Source organism: Lissotriton vulgaris, chromosome 3_2, assembly GCF_964263255.1.
Source record: "Lissotriton vulgaris chromosome 3_2, aLisVul1.2, whole genome shotgun sequence".
In the NCBI taxonomy this organism is placed as follows: Eukaryota; Metazoa; Chordata; class Amphibia; order Caudata; family Salamandridae; genus Lissotriton; species Lissotriton vulgaris.
Genome location: NC_141690.1, coordinates 147,173,900 through 147,193,537, shown reverse-complemented (window position 1 = coordinate 147,193,537; position 19,638 = coordinate 147,173,900). Strand labels below are relative to the sequence as shown.

At 42.4% G+C, this 19,638-nt stretch overlaps 1 protein-coding gene across 2 annotated transcripts in view; it reads left to right on the top strand.

Moving 5' to 3' along the window:
- EVC2 (EvC ciliary complex subunit 2) overlaps positions 1 to 18,750 on the top strand; it is a 494,903-nt gene extending 476,153 nt beyond the window's left edge. For both annotated transcript variants that reach the window (XM_086964103.1, XM_086964102.1), the window contains exon 22: positions 18,445 to 18,750. In XM_086964103.1, coding sequence (XP_086820229.1) covers positions 18,445 to 18,718 — 274 coding nt within the window. In that variant the 3' untranslated portion in view covers positions 18,719 to 18,750. The remainder of the gene's footprint in view (positions 1 to 18,444) is intronic.
- Positions 18,751 to 19,638: the final 888 nt, after the last annotated feature.

Genomic DNA, 19,638 nt, shown 5'->3' with positions numbered 1-19,638 from the left:
TGCCAAGACATTGAAAATTCGAATTGCAAATATATTTGGTGTTATTCGATGGGACCCCGAGAAATGATGTTTCATGTTCCGTTCCCGACAACAACTATTTTGGCAGCATGTCAGGCAATCAGCTCAACTAGTTTCAATGCGAGCAACTGAGGGCTAAGGAAGTGATTTACAGGAACTATATTGGCCCGAGGATACTTTCTATAACCTAGGTGCCTAACACTTGGAAAATAGCAGGAAACAAATATATATTATATATATATATTAGCTTTTTAAAAACCAATGAAATTCACTGAAAAAACCATAGGTTATAGACTATATATAGTTAGGAATTAGCCTTTAAAAAACCGTGGAAATTCACTGAAAAAACCATAGGTTTTAGGCCTTATATAGTTAGGAATTGCCATATAAAAAACCATTGAAATTCCTCCTATATAGTTAGCTGGACATTTTATTGATATAAAACCAATGAAATTCCACATATAGTTAGTTGCACTAACTATATATTTCGCGCATCCGCAATCCAATGCTGATGATGTCACATATTACATCATTCATGACATGGTCAGTGACATCACTGATGACATCATCCAGTGTCTGTGTGTTTTTGTAAAGTTTAAATATGTTTTGCATATTGAAGAATGAGTGAATGTATAAGAGTATGGATGAAGGATTTGATTGTATAAGTGAGTAAGTATGTGTTAGTATATCTGTGAAAATGTAAGCTGTTCTGTGTTTAACTGTATAGATTAAGAAATCAAAGTGTGATTGATTCTTTACCGGACTGACTAGGTGTGTGAGTAACTCTATGGATGAGTGGCAGTGTGTGAGTGTCTGCATAGGTGTATGAGTGCATATGATACTGTTATAATGATGAGTGACTGTATGTACGAGTGACCTTATGGGTGAATGAATGAATGTGTGTGCAGACGTAGGAAGCAGTGTGTGCGTATGTAGTAAATGGTATTGGTTTGTCAATAGTTTCAAAAATGATACTCTGTATTTTACACTAGGTGTAACAGAGGTTATATTAGACTGTAAGGAGGTGCATTGTATTATCACATGAAGTATATCATCAGTGGTGTGATCATTGATGTTAAATGAGCTGTCATCAGTGATGTCATCAGTGATGTCACTGACCATGTCATGAATGATGTAATATGTGACATCATCAGCATTGGATTGCGGATGCGCGAAATATATAGTTAGTGCAACTAACTATATGTGGAATTTCATTGGTTTTATATCAATAAAATGTCCAGCTAACTATATAGGAGGAATTTCAATGGTTTTTTATATGTTAATTCCTAACTATTTAAGGCCTAAAACCTATGGTTTTTTCAGTGAATTTCCAAGGTTTTTTAAAAGCTAATTCCTAACTATATATAGTCTATAACCTATGGTTTTTTCAGTGAATATATATATATATATATACACACACAGCCATGGGGGATGTGGTCTCCAGGGCCTAGTGAGACTTGGGGAGGGAAGCCACGTGGTCGCCCATCGCCTTTAAAAATAAATAAGGCCCTGGGGATGGGGTCCCAAGAGCCTAATGAGGCTCGGATGGAGGGGCCACACTGTCCACTTCCCCCTTAAAAAAAAACATACAGCTCCGGAGAATAGGGTCCCTGGGCCGCAAAATAGGCACCGTTGAAAAATCCCCTGTGTGGGGTTGGCTGCCTGTGGAAGGTTTGCCACAGGGCCTGGCTGCAGACCAGACCTTGTTGCCAATACCCCTCCGCTTCAGCCATGTGCGGCAGGAGTTGGAATTATGTATGGTAATAAAATATTACTTTACATTTCAATAACCTAGAAATTCACTGAAAAAAAAGGTTAAAGTAACTTTATAGTTGGGCGAAAATGTCAATGACAACATTAAAATTCACCAGTTATAGTTACCAGAGCTAACTATAACTCGAGTCCTTGTCAAACACTGTTTATGGCCTCACATATTACATCACTCATGACATGTTCTATGACATAATGTACGGCATCACTGATAACATTTCAAATGACGTAATTGATAATATTACTGATGACATCATCCAAACTTCTTTTGGACACATTACTCTATAAACTAGTATGGAAATGGAGGTCTGAAAGTAAGTACAAAATATCTCAAAGTAATACGAAGCATCATTAATGCCATCACAGATACAATGTCTTGAGTATAACAAGCATGTGTTATGTGCAACATTGACCCGATAACATACACTTCACGGGTAGCCTAGTTCACAAAGCAATCAACTACAGCCCTTACCAGCGACTGTATACCCAAACTTGCCAGATCGCTTTCTTGAATGGTGCTTTGCAGAATGTACTGGAGAAGACGTTTATATATATGTCATACATCATCCTCTCACTCGCTGGTGACCCCACCGCCACCAGAACCAGCTTCCACAGATGCATGATAAACATCACTGACTGGATTAAGAACAACTGCCTGCAGCTAAACACAGACAAGATGCAAGTACTGCTCTTTGGCAACTGCAGCAACACATAGAATGACTCCTGGTGGCCATCAGACCTAGGACCCGCACCCACTCTCTCCAAACTCAGAATTATCATTGACAACAAGCTCACTATGGAATTACAGATCAACGCTGTCTACTCTACCTACTTCCGCACTATGTGCATTCTACGCACTTCAAGTGGCTACCCTACATAAGAGACCCACCTTGACACAAGCTCTCATCACCCACTGACTGGAGTATGGCAATGCCCTCTACTTAGGAATCACAGCACACCTTCTCCATAGACTTCAGATCATACAGAACGCCGAAGCCAGACTCATCCTCCGCCTTCCCAGATGAACCCACATTATATCCCACCTCAGGAAACTCCACTGGTTCCCCGTACAGAAGAGATGCCAATTCAAGCTGCTGGCGGACACACACAAGGCTCTACATTAACCTCTGCCTGAACTTCCACCAACTTCTAGAAGACTACGCTCTGCTTCCCTTTCACTTGCTCATACCCCCTGCATTTACAAAAGAAGTAGTGGAGGACACTCCTTCTTCTACATCGCAGCAAAGACCTGGAACAGCCCATGCACTTCTGGACCATCACCTCACTTCTGCAATTTCATTATATCATTATTGCCATATTGAGTCTGGTTGTATTTCATCCATAGAATATTTGTCATACTTCATTTACTTTTGGAGATCATTTCACATTATGGCCAAAGGGCAATAATTTTCTACTGACAGCTCCAATGGGATATTGCTTCTCTTTTTCAGAAATCACAAGCTTCTGGATTATTTGATCCACCTTGGTAAATACTAAGGTCTGAGATTGTTATATCCTTTTATTCATTTTCAAGGTGAGCCATCACTGTTCTTTTGAGATTTCAATATCTGAAGTTTCTTGGTCTAGCAATTATTTTCTAGCTCAGGAAATATCTCACCAAGATTATCACAAAGAATCCGCAAAAGAATATTTCAGAAGAACATGTTAAAAATGGAGCTGGGGAGGCAACTCATTATGTAGATTGTTGTGAAAAAGTGATTTTGGTGTTAGTCAAAGGTTGCACTCAATTCCCAATTTGCAATATGTGACATTTAGATGCTTTATTTTAAATTTCTTGTATACTGATAATCTAAATCGAAAACCTCAATTTAAATGTTTGAAGGTATTTTTGCCACTTTTATTTTAATTCTCTGCTCTTCAGTGAAACGAAATCAACATATTGCACCTATGTATCTTCAGATGACTTCAACTCATGTAATCTGCTTAGCTGAACTATTGTAGTAGTTTGTGTAAAGGTCTAGAGCACGGGTACTCACTCATAGTACGGCCCGCAGGCCGCCAGGGCCCGGCAAGCCTTCCTTGGCGGCCCGCGGACCGTGAAAACATCGTACCTGTGTCTAAAAAAAAATGTACATTGTGTCAGCAAATGCCCGGACTCTCAGAGACTCTGCTCTGTGGGTGCCGGGGGATTCCAGTGATTGACAGAGTGGAGATGCAGGGGCACTAAGGGGTGAAATACAACAAAGCTTAATTAACATGTAAATGGTCTTTTAAAGATCTGTGAAGTACTCGGGTGCAGCTGTGTGTGGGAGGCCAGGGAAGCTGTCTCAGCCCGAGGACTGACACACACACGGGGTGAGATGACAGAGGGAGGGAGAGAGAGGGAAGGAGAGGGAGCGAGGGAGAGGGAGGGATGGAGACAGAGGTGGACAGAGGGAGGGAGACCGAAAGGGAGACAGAGAGAGAGGCAGTCAGGGGGAGACAGAGGGAGGGAGAGGGAGACAGGCAGAGGGAGACAGGCAGAGGGAGACAGGCAGAGGGAGACAGGCAGAGGGAGACAGGGAGAGGGAGATAGGAAGAGGGAGAGGGAGATACAGGGAGGAGGGTGACAGAAGACAGACAGAGGGAGGAGGGTGACAGAGGGAGGGGGTGACAGAGGGAGGAGGGTGACAGAGGGAGGAGGGCCACAGAGGGAGGAGGGCGACTGAGGGAGGAGGGCGACTGAGGGAGGAGGGTGACAGAGTTGTGGATGGCGACAGTGGAGAGAGACAGAGGGACGTAGACAGAGGGAGACAGAGAGACAGAGACAGAGGGAGACAGAAGGATGCTGAGAGAGGGAGACAGATAGAGGGAGATAGAAGGAGACCGAAAGATCGAGACAGAGAGGGAGAAAGAGAGAGAGAGGGAGACAGAGAGAGAGAGGGAGACAGAGAGAGAGAGAGGGAGACAGAGAGGGAGACAGAGGGAGATGGAGGGAGGAGGGCGACAAAGGGAGAGAGACAGATAGAGGGAGACAGACGGAGGGAGACAGAGAGAGGGGGAGGGAGAGAGAGAGAGAGAGAAAGAGTGAGAGATGTGTGTTTTGCAGGTCTGGTGGCTCAGTGGACGAAGGCATCTGCTGCACGGACCTGTATTCAACCTCATGGTAAATTTTTTTTGCATTAGCCCCGCCCCCTCTCCCTCTGACCCCGCCGGCGTGGCCCTCAGCCACAAACCACACTGTAAATTTGGCCCCCGAGAGAAAGTTTGTGAGTACCCATGGTCTAGAAGAACGCTGCCCATGACTGTTATTAGGTATGAGAAGGTGTGGCAATTTGCATTTGGGTTATACAACTGTATAGTGTTGAAAGTCATTTTAAAAAGGGTATCATTTTTATTAGTATTCTGGTACAGTTCTTTAAGTGTATAGCTTATTGCAAATCACTATCAGAAAGATTTCGTTATCACGTATACTTCATTTTCTTTAAAAAGGTTTTCCGTAAGAGTCTTGAGGCTATGCTCAATAACTCTAGAGGATATTACACTTGGACTGTGGTAGCTCTTCAAGTTTAAATCATTCCAGCCTGCTCAATGAGCCCATCTAAAACAAGCAAACACTGGGCAGTTCATAATGATCTATGGTGCCTTGATTGTAAGGTAATCACAAACGGAGGGAGACCGGGCCCCCCCCCCCATTTTACAGATTGCCTTACTAGCTGCTCCTGGGATTAAAATGAAAGGTGGAGTAATGTAAAGCGTCTGACATGCGTGCTTGCTCGATTGAACTGCTTGTCCACATTCTCAATTAGAAAGATAGCCAAAGGTTCTCCAAACATTTTTTAACTTAGTCGTTTTTTCTCAGTGGTTACCTATGGCAGCCTCAACAAGCCCAATGCTATGGTACTGGATCAGCCCACACTATACTTCCAGAGTGTAAATGATGTTACTGAGATTGTAAACTGGAGCTGTTGTACCACCAATAACGCTCGTGTCACATAGTGATGCCCTTCCTGCATCGATAATTAAGGCTTAAATCTGCTGGCCACAGGGCTCTGAGAAGCTTGAACAAACATTGTGTAATGATGTCTCTTAACTTTGACTGTTCAACAGGCACTTAAGGGCCCCAGTGGATAAGGACTGCAATGTCACTGCTTAAGCTCCGAAAATTGTAGTGGACTGGAACACCGCCTAAGCTAGTTATCTTTTTAGTTATATTGCCAATAAGCTGTTCTCCATTTGATTCCTGATAGATGTATGCTTCTGGTCTTAGATGTGATCAACCAGAGATATCCATGATGTGGTTCTCAATATGGGTTATTCTAAATGAACTAAGCTAAAATGTAACAACCGTGTTCCAATTAAAATCGCACGTTTTGCACTGTAGCAATGCTAGCAACATGGGGAGATACCCCTTTGTCATAAAAAAAATCTTGAAATTCAAATACCCTTAGGAAAAATGGGAGAATAAAAACATTGAAAATATTCTGGAACATAGTTTGTCATGACACAAGGCCTAAGGCCAATCCTTGCGGTCAGCCAACCTCCACTTGTTATGCCGAACCTGGCATGAATACATAGAGGGCCTAGCTATTTATTATTTTTGTTTTTAATTTTAATTTTTAGGTTTGTGAGAATGAGTTTGTGAATCCTAAAGATTGTTCAGTTTTTTTATCTTCGTAATGGGAGGATGGGAGAAAAAGCTCCCTTGTCTTATCACTTTTGTATAATGTTTAATCTTAAACCCTCAGACTGTCCTCAAACACCGATTATCATATTTTCAAATCCTGTAATATAGGTACATTGTTTGTTAAATAAAAAAATCCTGGGTGGGCGGGGGGCACATATGGACTTTTCATAATAGAGAATGGTGAGTCAGGGGATGCTCCTACTGGCCTCTTATAGAGATTTAAAACTCTATCTAGATGTAGGCTCAGATGGATGTATGACGTTACAACACATAGTTTAACAACGCATACCATTACAACGCAATTTTTACAACGCAGGATCCTTTACAATGAATGCCTTTACAACGCAAGCCATTACAACGTAAGTATAGGTAAGTATATTATTTTATAAAAAAATTTAAATAACAAATATTTCATTAATTTTATTTATTAAATTAATTTGTCATTAATATATTTGTAAATATATATATATATTTTAAAATAGTGTAGGTGTTTTTAAATAATATTCTAACTCCAGGGGGGTGTAATAGTAGGGTAAGTGCTGGATAGTGTAGGGGTAAAAATTAATTTATTTTTAAAGAACTTTTTTTAATAAATATTAAAATTACTTAAAATAATTTATTAAATTTATTTAAAGTATTTTTTTAAAAACTAAACCCTTAAAATACCCCTGTACCCCATAACCCAAACCTAGCCCTGAACCCTAAAAATACCCCTGTACCCCAAAACCCAAACCTAGCCCTGAACCCTAAAAATACCCCTATACCCCTAAACCCAAACCTAGCCTTGAACCCTAAAAATACCCCTGCACTCCATAACCCAAACCTAGCCCTGAACCCTAAAAGTACCCCTGTACCCCAAAACCCAAACCTAGCCCTGAACCATAAAAATACCCCTGTACCCCAAAACCCAAACCAAGCCCTGAACCCTAAAAATACACCTGTACCCCATAACCCAAACCTAGCCCTGAACCCTAAAAATACCCCTGTACCCCATAACCCAAACCTAGCCCTGAACCCTACAAATACCCTGTACCCCATAATCCAAACCTAGCCCTGAACCCTAAAAATACCCCTGTACCCCATAACCCAAACCTAGCCCTGAATTCTCAAAATATCCCTGTACCCCAAAGCCAGCCCTGAACCCTAAAAATACCCCTGTACCCCATAACCCAAACCTAGCCCTGAACCCTAAAAATACCCCTGTACACCAAAACCCAAGCCTAGCCCTGAACCCTAAAAATACCCCTGTACCCCAAAACCCAAACCTAGCCCTGAACCCTAAAAATACCCCTGTACCCCATAATCCAAATCTAGCCCTGAACCCTAAAGATACCCCTGTACCCCATAACCCAAACCTAGCCCTGAACCCCCCAAAAATTACTTAAATTATTAATTATTAATTATTCACTTTTATTTTTAATAGTTTATTAAATTAATTAAATAATTTATTTGAATTAAATAAATGTTTAAATAAAATGATATACTTACCTATACTTACGTTGTAATGGCATGCGTTGTAATACCATCTGCTATGTAATGTCATGCGTTGTAAAGGCATTCGTTGTAAAGGATCCTGCGTTGTAGTAGTTGCGTTGTAAAAGTAGTCCGTTGTAATAGTTGCGTTGTAACGGTTGTTTCCCGGCTCAGATCTCTGCATCATTAGCCAATCAGAGCTGTGTGGACTGTGGACCTAGCTTTGTGTCCCATAGACCTAAAATGAGCAGCGGGATATAAGGTCCCTTAATCCTTTTTGACTATTTATTTATTTATTTTGCATTTAGTTCATCGAACGTGGGTTCGAGAACTATTTAAAGACTCAAGGCCCAAGATATACAAATTAAACCCTTTTAATCTCACCGTGTACTAATGTCACAAAAACTTTTGAACAGATTTGAACTAAATTGTGAAAAGCACACGTTATGACAAAAATCCTTTATTTATCAAAGTTTGGTGAGAATCCATATAGCCGTATTTGCTGTGGTGTTCAGTAAAACTTTGCATTAGAACAAAAATGGTAAACACATATTTTTTTCAAACCTCCCTCTACTTTAACTTTTTTCCTCAGCACAGATCTGCTGGATAATTGAAAGCTGGACCATATCTGAATATTCAAATCGAGTTCCAAATTTGTTGGAGATCAATCCATAGAGACCAGAGTTATAGGCAAATCAAACAATGCTTTTGTCAGTGGAAAGTGGTGAACTGTAACACACAGTGGGAAACATATGTAGAAAGTATGAAATTATTTTTATGATCCAAAACTGTGCGATTCTCAAAATCAGAGGGTTTGGAACTGCAAAATGGTGTTTTTCCAAGTAGGAAACCCATTTTGCAACTTGGAAAACTGTTCTGAACTGCAAAACGGGTTAACAATTCATTTGTAATTGCAATTAGTAAGGGACTTGAAATAGGCATCCTCTCATATTTGCAATGAAATGTATCAAAGGTGTAACCGTTATTGCAGTCCAAACCATTCAACCGTTAGTGGTGAGTAGCCGCGCTATATAAATTCTGATTGATTGAAAAGTTACTGACTCATCATAGGAGGCGGTAACTAATCCGCAAAGGTGAAGCTGTCCCCGATGGACATTTTCCCTTTGGGAATTTTGTTGTACTGCCGCCAGGAGAGCAGGCAGCCACTACCTTCTTCTCTGATGTCATCTCAATTGGCAAACATTTTCTTTTTTTTTAAAACTGCACTGGTTCCTTTTGGGTCCCATTTGGGAACCTAAATGCACGGGTGGTGGTCTACTAGTCCTTGCAGGCAACCATCCCTCTATTCATAGAGACTTAGAAGGGGCACAAATAGTTACTGTTCATTGGGCTGGGCATTCTATGGTCCTCATGACAGAAGATATTTGACGTGACGTATTTGTACAATGCGGTACAAAAGGGGGTGGTGATGAACGGAGCATCTGAACCAATCAAACACTCCTCCTTTTGTATCGCTTTGTCGCCATAAGTTGGCAGGGTATGCTCAGACGTGAGTCCCTTGCTCACTTTGCCACTGGATTCAAGCAAGCCATGGGCGTCCGCAGGGGAGGGCAAGGGGGTGCGCTTGCCCCCCCCCCTGGATTGCCTTTCCCATTCCTTTTATCCTTGATGTTCATGATTACAGCAGGCTGTTCCCCTGCGAGAAGCCCCAGGTGTTTTAATGTTCTCTCACTTGGGGCCTCTCGCACTTCTCTTTGAACTCTAGAGGCTGCAGCAGCCCCTCCACAACCTCGAGCAGACTTTGGACAGGCCCATTGTCATTCTGTCTGCTGCTGATCACCACATAAAGAATGACAATGGGCCGTCTGCCTTTAACTTGCCTTGAAGGCGAGTGATGAAGTTACAATTTTGCCCCCCCCCTGGAAGGCGAGTGACGAAGTTAGAATGTTGCCCCCCCCCTGGAAATATTTCTGCGGACGCCCATGAAGCAAGCCTGGCTGAAGGCGACTGTAATGCCAGAAACCGGTCATAGGAAGCTTGATTCCGGTCCAGGGAAGGCATGGCTTGGCAGTTCGGGCTGGACTGTTCCCATGAGGCACAGGGTCAGACTGATCTGGCCATGTCTAAACTGGGGTGGTAGAGTGGGCTAAAGGCACAGGGTCAGACTGATTTGCATATGGCCATGTCTGAACGGGGGTGGCAGAGTGGGCTAAAGAACGGTGATGGATTAAACCCAGATCTGTTGACTGGGGGTGAGTGTTTGATTGGTTGAGATGCTCCGTCCATCACCACCCCTTTTTGTACCGTATTTGTACAATGGTCACATTACAAAACTGCAAATAGGTCCCAAAAATTGGTAATCAATTTGTACCCACTATTTTGACTTATTTCTCTATCAATAAAAAGCAAGAAGTGTTGAACAGATGCATATCTATAATAAGCCAAATATCCTTGTTGCACTGTAGTGAGTTCTTTTTTTAGCACCACATTGTGAATGTTGGGAGAAAATATAAATAACATATAAGACTTTTACACAGAGAAAATAAAAGAAAGCACAACATATGTATATAACACAGATATAGGCAAAGCAGTTGTTAAAGGGATTTCAAGAATGACTAAGCGTAGAAAATAAAAGAAATGAAGGAGGCAAGTAACACTATTGGTCACAAATACCAGCTAATTTGCTTTTACATAGGATGGACATGTTGCAGTCATAGGCTATGAAGTGTTTTGCCTGCAATATTTTCATAGACTCATACACTCATGTCCCGATGACTACAGAAATATGGTGAGTGAGGAGTAAACATCTAGGGACTCCTTTCGTCTGCCTTCTGCTGTGCGTTGGCTCAGAATCAGGAACACAGATAAGTAAAACCAAAGTATATACAAATTACTAACATACTTTGTAGGTATCAAAATGTGACATAACCTAGATAGTCATAGTACTGTCCACTGGACTTGCATGATCCCAGTTTTCTCTAAGAGAACAATCACACACTATTAGACCTGACATCCTTGGTGTGGTATTCTCCCAAACATTTTGACTTACACCTTGTATCTGCAGAACTTGTTTTTGTTGACCTCTGTTAACCAGTGCTAAAGTGTTTGTGCTCTCCCTTAAAAACCTGCTAAAACTGGACCACACCTAATTTGCACATTTAACTTACTTGTAAGTCCCTACTAAATGGTACTTCCTGTAATCTGGGCCTGTACATTAAATGCTACTAGAGGGCAGCAGCACTAATTGTGCCACTGAGTAAAAAGGCACTGTAAACATGTCAGGCTTTCCACTAAAGCCTGTAATGAAGTATAAAACTGTCATTTAAACCTGGCAAAATAACCCTTTTGCCAAGCCTAAACCTTTCTTTTTACGACTAATAGTAAGTCACCCCTAAGGTAGCGTCCTTAAGGCTCATAGGGTAGGGTGTATCGTTTTTAAAAAGTGTGACGTGTTTAAGATTTACATGTCCTAACAGTAAAAAATTCCCAAAGTTGTTTTTCACTGTTGTAAGGCATATCTCTTCCATTGTCTAAACCTGGGTTACCTTATGACATTTATTAAGCGCAGGCATAGAAATGCTATTTAAACTCAACTTATAATTTTAAATACTGTTTAGGTTTTAAGTTACACTTCGAAAAATTCCACTTTCAGAAATTTGCCATTTTCTTGTCGGAACATATGGTACCTTTCTGCTAGTGTCCCGGGTCACATGATTGTGAATGGGTTTTTTGTTGGGGGTTGTGTATTGCTTCCAGACAGTGAGACAAAGTGGGCTTATATATGTACAAGATGGCTATCCTGAGAGGATGGCTGTGGAGGGGCTGTACTCAGCTCCACTTACCCTTTAAATGGCTTTGCCAACAGTACATACTAAGGAACTCGATACCAGGCCTGCCCTGCCTTTTGTCACCCAAGATAGTTTGGAGCCTGGAACACAAAAAGGCAAATAACTGACCAGAACAAGTTTTGGGGGCAAGTCAGGGGATTCCCCACACAAAGGATGGCAGCAGGTATAAAGAGTGGGACCTCCAGAACTACTCTTCTGAACACTCCTGGACCTTTGAGCGATTCAGTAGGACTGCCCTGCTGCCATAGGAGTGCCTTGCTGCTTGAAGGATTGCCTTGCTGCCTTAGGAAGGAGGATTGGACTAACTTACCTTGATTCAAGGCTGCCCAGAGTGACTCCAAGTGTTAGTTGGCTGACCTCATGTGTGCGGAACAAGGGCACATGCCTCAGAGGCTTCCCTGCAACTGCCTAGTTGACCACCTACAACTGGAACTAGTCTGATTTGCCTAGGCCCTGCCGCTGGCCTCTGCTTAGGTGAGTCCTGATCCCTCAGAGGTGCCCTCCCCTAGGTCCTAGGTCCTTGACCTTTGGCTGGCATCAGGGGAAGCTCCTCCAAGAAAAAAAGGTGAAAATCCCAATGATTTGATTACTTGAAACCCTGAACGAACCTGTTTGTGCCAAAACTCTTCGCGTACAGCGACTGCCAACTTGAAGCTTTGGTGATACCTGTTCTTCATGCTTGAGGGTGGGTTCTTGCATTGTTCAACACTCCGTCCATCATCCCCTATGGTTTTGCTTTGTTCGCCATAAGTTGGCAGGGTATGCCCAGACGTGGGTCCCTTGCTCACTTTGCCACTGGATTCAAGCTAGCCTGGCTGATGACAGCTGATTAGCCAGAAACCAGTCCCAGGATGCTTGTTTCCAGTCCAGGGAAGACATGGCTTGGCAGTTCGGGCTTGACTGGTCCCATGACGCACAGGGTCAGACTGATTTGCATATGGCCATGTCTGAACTGGGGTGGCGGAGTGAGCTAAAGAATGATGATGGATTAAACCCAGATCAGTTGACTGGGGGTGAGTGCTTGATTTGTTCAACATTCCGTCCATCATCCCCTTTGGTTTTGCTTCACGCTGATAGTGACCATCTATGATAACTGGCAATGCAACGCCTGCCCTTCACACTACAGCCACAACATCATACGATGGCCACCAGTGTGAAGCTTCAGACAACTGGATCTTGATGCTACATCAACAGCCGCCCCGACACTCAAACTGCTATTCATGTTGAAAGCCTCCTCCAACCTGAACTCAACATTTTGCACCAGACATGAGCAGGTAACTTTTAAGAAGGACTAACATGATCCCTCCCTGTATCCTACCCGCACTCCATCTCGGTCAGCCGAAACTTGTGACTTTCCATAGGTCTAGCGTGACCTGATGACCCCTAGTAGCGCTTTGTGCTTTTATGTGCTATTTTTACCTAAAACTTTAAAATGTAATCTCTGGATCTACTGATTGGATTTTTGTAGTTAAGGTATGATTTTTTTTAATTAACAAATGATCTATTTTTGAAAATTGGTTTAGGATTTTTCTTGTGTTGTAATTTCACTTTATTCCAGTTTGTGAGCTGCATAAATACTTTACACATTGCCTCTAAGTTAAGCCTGAGTGCTTTGTGCCAAACCAGAGGGTTAACACCTTCAGTGCTCATGACGAGCTGAGCTCGTCATGAGCCACGGCGCTCCGGTGCTCATGACGAGCTCAGCTCGTCATGGCCTGTGGAACGCTCAGGTGCGCGGAGAATTCCCCTGCTGTGCTGAGCGTTCCACGGGAGCCAATGCACCTGTGACGAGCTCAGCTCGTCATGAGCACGGGAGCGCCATGCCTCATGACGCGCTGAGCTCGTCATGAGCATAAGGGCGCTGTGCGCACCCCCTCCCTCCCAGCACAGCGGGGGAATAACCCCCTGCATCGAAGGGGTTAAGCACAGTTCAATTTAGTAACTGTTTTGGTTCACCCTGAAAATGTATCTAAGGGGAGCTTCCACCCCCCTCAACCTCAATCAATAACGATATTTCTTGCACATTCTATTTAGTGAAACTGCAAAAGTGTTTGTTAGACATTTTATCTTTTTTTATCTGGGGGAAGGATTTTCTTTATAGCTGTGGAAGGATTTCCTTAATTTACTAAACCTTTTCTTGCAGTCACCCACTGTAATTATAATGTTTCTACGAAGTTGGTGTAAAAACAGTCCACATTTGTGCAGCTACCCTTGGTCTGGGCAGAGTATGCTCTCATAGACTCACAAAAAGGCACACATATTATCCATAACTCTTGAATGTGCACACCCAGATAAACACCCACTGCAGAAATGGCTGTTCTAGTACACACGTGCATAAATAACCTTGCTTTGTGCAGGCAGTCTATGTGAACGCTCTAACACAAGGGCTTGGATAGTGCACTCTGAGGCCCACACCTAGTGTAATCAAAGGTTGATATTTAATACTTCTGTGTTTCATGGCTGCATGCACAATGAGCCACAAATACAATGTGCATGCGGGCACAGGGATTGGACAGTGGGCACTCCAGGCAAAACCCAGCGTGAGCAGGTCCTCCTAATATGTCCATATAAAATATGGTAAATTGCATCCATAATATCACATTATTTGTATTTGTACAAAAGTTTTTGGGGAGATAGATGCTTGAAAGCGGCAGAGTCACACTTCCCCTAAAAGGTATTGAGCAGAACAGATATATAATGGCTTACACTTAGTAACTTCTTTGCGCATATATAGTATTAAAAATGTGTAATAGTGAATAACCGCAATGTTTTTCACAAAGAGCTTCTGAGTGACATGAAAAAGATGACGAGAACAAAGCTCCCATTGTTTATGATGTTACTGAGAATTCAGACGTCCAAAAAATCAACTTGCATCCTGCTTACTATACTAGAGATACGGTCCCGTACATTACGAACATACCCTACGCTTGAACAGTCAGTCCTTTACTGTGGTATCTTAGGCTGGACTTATTGATTAATACATCAAATTGACGAGCTACTACCTTTATTGACTTTCTCCTATACTATTCACGTATTTATTTATCAAGTTGCTATACCATCCATATGGTCACCATCGTCGGTGCCACATTCTAATGCCCCTGAGGAAGTAGTTTCAAATGAAACACATGTTGGCTGTGCTGTTTCCAGCTCAAAGGTCTCTCTTTTAGTTTGTTGCATCAAGCGTTTTAACATGGAAACTAAAAAATGTATGAATGTCTTTTGTTGTATGTTTAAAAAAACTGGGAACTAATACAATATTGTGAGAAACCAATGCATTTTATTAATATTGGAATTAAAAGGTTTCTTGGTTCCTAACACAATTGCAAATGACTGCATTTTCTGTGTGCTTTAGACTCTAATGATATGTTGTAGTAGTCACTGCTTTTGCAGTTGAATCATTTACACCTCATTGCAGCAGGGGTGGGGTCTATGGTTGCACTCTGTCTCTTTGTCTTTCATATAATGACCGCATTATGAGGAGATACGTATGCAGTTATATGCCTTCCGCTGCTACATCCTAGTAATAGTAAAAAGATCACCTTGATTCACAATTGCCCCATCTCCAATGTTATGCTCTTCATTCTGCCTTCCTCTGTTTTTAAGAGCAGTGGAGGGTAGACAACCAATGGGGTATCCATATATAACCCAAATACCCTGGGAATTATGTTTCTCTCCCCCCATCCCTGCCCTTCACACAGAAAAGGCCTGCCTGGTGTCCTACCACCCTCATTTACCTCTACCTGTCAATCTTCTTGCAGCCCTCCTACACTACGGGGTGCACCTTCTACCCCCTTCTGACCCCAAAGCTGTGCTTTCTGCTCTCAGTGAGAGCCAAGAGCTCACCCTGCGCTGACTACAACTCTTTGTGGTCAGTGTGGCTGGTTTCTGCCTCTCAGGGTAGTCATGAAAGCCCCACAACTGAAAGCCCAAGTCAAAAAGGAAGATCATCCAAGGATGATTCTGAAGTCATCCGAGGACTTCAGCCAGGCCATTCCTGCAATTATCTGTGGAAGTCATCCGAAACCATCCTGAAGTATGCCCACAGGGCAGAATATTTAAATGAGATGACTTTATCTAGAGTCATCAGAGAAACTACTCCAGGATTAGTGCCCGATTACTTCAGTGGAAAAGATGTGATGATCTTGCACACACGCTGTGTGTGCCAATAGCCACAGAACTGCATGAATATTTAGGAAAAATGCTGTTAGCTATGTATACGTGTACAAGGTCAATAATTAAAATGAATAGAAAAAGAGAGCACGTTTTAAAGAACTATTCAATTCAGTCGCTAAGGTTTCTTAGGTAAGTTTATTCTTTATGTTTTAGTCGGTTTCAAACTTCTATTGTTTACAAAAGCATATTCCTTCAAATCGGCCTTTTGATCATAGCCAACATGAAACAAGGAAGCGCAAACTACAGCTGAATTTCTACGCAAATGCAGACCAAGAAACTGGGAAACCAACAAATTGCCCGCAAATGTTACTTGATACCAGCTGGGATGTTACAGTCCGATCCGACCTGCTCTCGGGGGATGCCTTTCCCCTGCAGAAGCTCTGGGGCAATACATTCCGATCTCCAAACACTACGAAAATGTAGAAATCCTAAAATAACAGAAAATATTGCGGTGGCCCTTCTGCGTCCTCGACGAGCTCATCACACAAAGGGTTGCAAGGCATGTAACGTAATTTCCGGCGCCACCGGATGTGCGTAGTATCTTTGCTGGAGTGTTAGGCGGCATTCATTTGCTGAAAAAAACGGTTTTCTTTGAGCCATGTATATGCAAATGAGTGCTTGCATGCAAAGAAAATCGGGTGCAGCATAAAGGAGCAATTAACTTCTCCAGAGTGTTTTCAAAGGCTATCGATCTCCCAAGTGTTAACATGGATAGTATGTTGGGTTGATGAAAAATTTAAATGTTCATGATCAGTGGAGGGGGGTGGGGGTGAGTGGGAGAGAGGCTGTTAGGGGCTAAACCAGAAGTAGTGATTAGGAAACAAATGCTACTGTGTTCTGGGCGCTCAGCCCAGGGCATCTCTCCTGACCCTGGCTGGGGCAGTACTTCTGTGTTCCCGGAACCTGCAGCCATTCAGTCTTTGCAGCTGTAGGAGTAAGTGTTTGTTAGGACCCCAGCAGGCTAGGGAGTCAGTAACAGGTGCATGCGCTGCTGCGACCATGGCACTGTCAGCATTGATAAAACACTGAGTAAGGGCATGGTTCTGGCCCACTCTTTGGCAGCTTAGGGGTGGGTACTGGGTGTGGGCACTTCGCATCCAGACTATGGTACCTTATCGGCAGCACCCATTTTTTACCTGCATATGAAAGGTAAGATGATGTGGCCACCAATGACCGTTTTCGTTTGTAGACACCTATATGCATACCATGCCTATAAAATGATGTGTAATCTCTCATAGTGTTGCTGTAATTTCGCACAATTATACTACAGCAACACACATTTTGCCCACCCCTCTTTTACTACCTAACCTAAGGTTTGCTTTTTATTTTTTAATTGTTTTTTCTTTGGGACCAACAGCTGCATGTTGCTAATGGGCTGCTACCTAATCCTCAGGAATGCATTTTTTGTAATGTTTGCGAAGTAATCAGGTGCACATTTTTACATCATCCTGAAGTCACTCCCAACGATCTCACTGTAAACTAATCAGATGCTCATTTTCTAGTCATCCCCAAATAATCAGGAACAATCAGATCCTGAGAAGTCATCAAATACTCATTTTCATGTCATCCTCAAATCATCAGGTACAGGTTTCTAAACTCTGCTGATGACTTCAGGAGCCTGATAATGTTTGATGATGGGAAAATGACGTCTACAGTAGTTGGATGATCTTCCAATGACTCTGGGATGGCCTCTAAAGTAATCCTGTTAGACCTGGGAGGGTTGGCTCGGGTAGCATGCGATCCGTGTTTACCCGCTTCCCTCAGCCCTGTGGAGACCCCGGGAGAGGCAGAAGAAGGCAGGTGAGGATGTTCGCTTTCCTAGAGAAACATGCTGCTAATTTGTTCACGTTTTATGATTCTACAAGCGTCCGGACATGACATTTAAACAGAACTTCATAGAAATTAATGTTTATTAATTTGTGACATGGTATTTCTTTGTGGCCTTTAATGCTCAGCCAGGGAGCTTCAGGACAGCTGCAGAACACACTTGAAAACACACTTTTAAGTGCTTTCTTCTTATGTTTACAGTTTCAAGTATATATTGATAAGAGGCAAAAATACTGGCTACAGTTAATTTTCCTAATTTTTGGACTGGCCGGGACATTAAAATACTGATCATGCCGTAAAAAAAACGGCCAGGTGGCAACCCTTCTGCCAGCCCTTATTCTGCCTTGTCTCCTCAGAGACTACAACACAGGTATTACCTTGCAGTCTTATCGCAAACTTAAATTCTCTATTACTTTGCTGCAAATGGCAAGAAAGTGAAGCAATGGTTGCCAATTTGCAGCTACGGGCTCCCGAAAGAAGAGAGGTTTGACAGACCTGATCGGGGGGCCCGCCCGCTCCAGAGTAGTCCCCTCGACTGTAGCCCACCATTAAAATACCAGTATGCTATTAAAAAAAATAACAGCTTTTCTTGAACAAAGAAAAATAGCAGTATGCTTGCCCTTATGCATGGGTATAATAGCACACGGTTGCCTTAGTGTCCCTTGTTGTATATTCATTGATAGGTTGGTGATTGTAAAGTGCAAACAACGATTCACAGTAATGGAAGTGCATGTATTTGTGTTGCAGCATATTGAAGAAGAAGCGTCTGATGCCTGTAAAGCGAGTTTCATTCTCCCACATTGAAGGCCTGTCTAAACTCCCTCCTGTTGAACCTTATGGTCTTCCTAAAAAGCCTGTAAACGTCACGGAAGAGGAAACAGACTTCACAGACCCTGGAGAGAAGTTATTTGTTTTCCGTTTGCCAACGGATTTCTCTTTACCTTCACAAAAAACACAGAAAAAGAAAAAACGCAACTTTCTAAATTTCAAAAAGTCCAGCATTGGATATGTGGAAGATTAACGTGCATAAAGTATTATAAATATGTAACATCCGATGAGTTGTTATTTATACTTTGTTATTTATCACTGTTTTAACTATTGTGGTTGTTGGATGTTGGGAGAATGTTTTTTTGCTAATGAGGTTTCTATCGTTGACTCTAAATGTACCGCCATAATGATTAAATATGTATCAAGTATTTACGTATAAATGGGTATATCACATTCTACAAGTTCTTTCCACTATTGTTCTATTTAAAATAAATGAAATGTCAGTCTGTAATGACAATACTTTTCCATATGGTTAATAGAACACTATATTGTTCTTTGTAATGTTTTTTTGCTCTTATTTATTATTTCCGTGGGTACACTGGAACTTTTTATCCTTTTCTCCTTTGCAACAGTGCTTTACAGCAATGGTATCTGGTTTATTAGATTATGGTGGGCAGGGGAACACCACTTATTCAGTTATTACCTAAGCTGAAACCTGTACTCCTCTGACATGTGCTCTGCATGTACAGTGCCGGACTGGCCGTAGCGTGCAACGGGCATTTCCCCGGTGGGCTTGAAGGTTGGGGGCTGGTTTTGTCACTGGAGGCCGGTTTTACAACAGTACTACAATATCGGGACCCAGTAACAAAATCAAGAGGAGCAGTGGTTTTTTACTAGCAACCCCCACCACCCCCGTTCTTAGGGCCGGTCAAGCAGCAATCTGCCAGGGCTGGTTGATGTTCCCAGTCCGGCCATGTGCATGTAGGTGGAGGGCAGCTGAACAGTGGTGCTCCTTACACATGCATTGTGCATGTTAACAAACCAGCATGCTGATTTTACCACGGTGAAGGGTTGGGTAGTACCACTTATTAAACCAGTAAGGATCTCCCTTGATCACTCCCTTTTTCGCAGATAGAAGGGACAAGTATTCCAAAATGTGATAGGTTTGTGCCA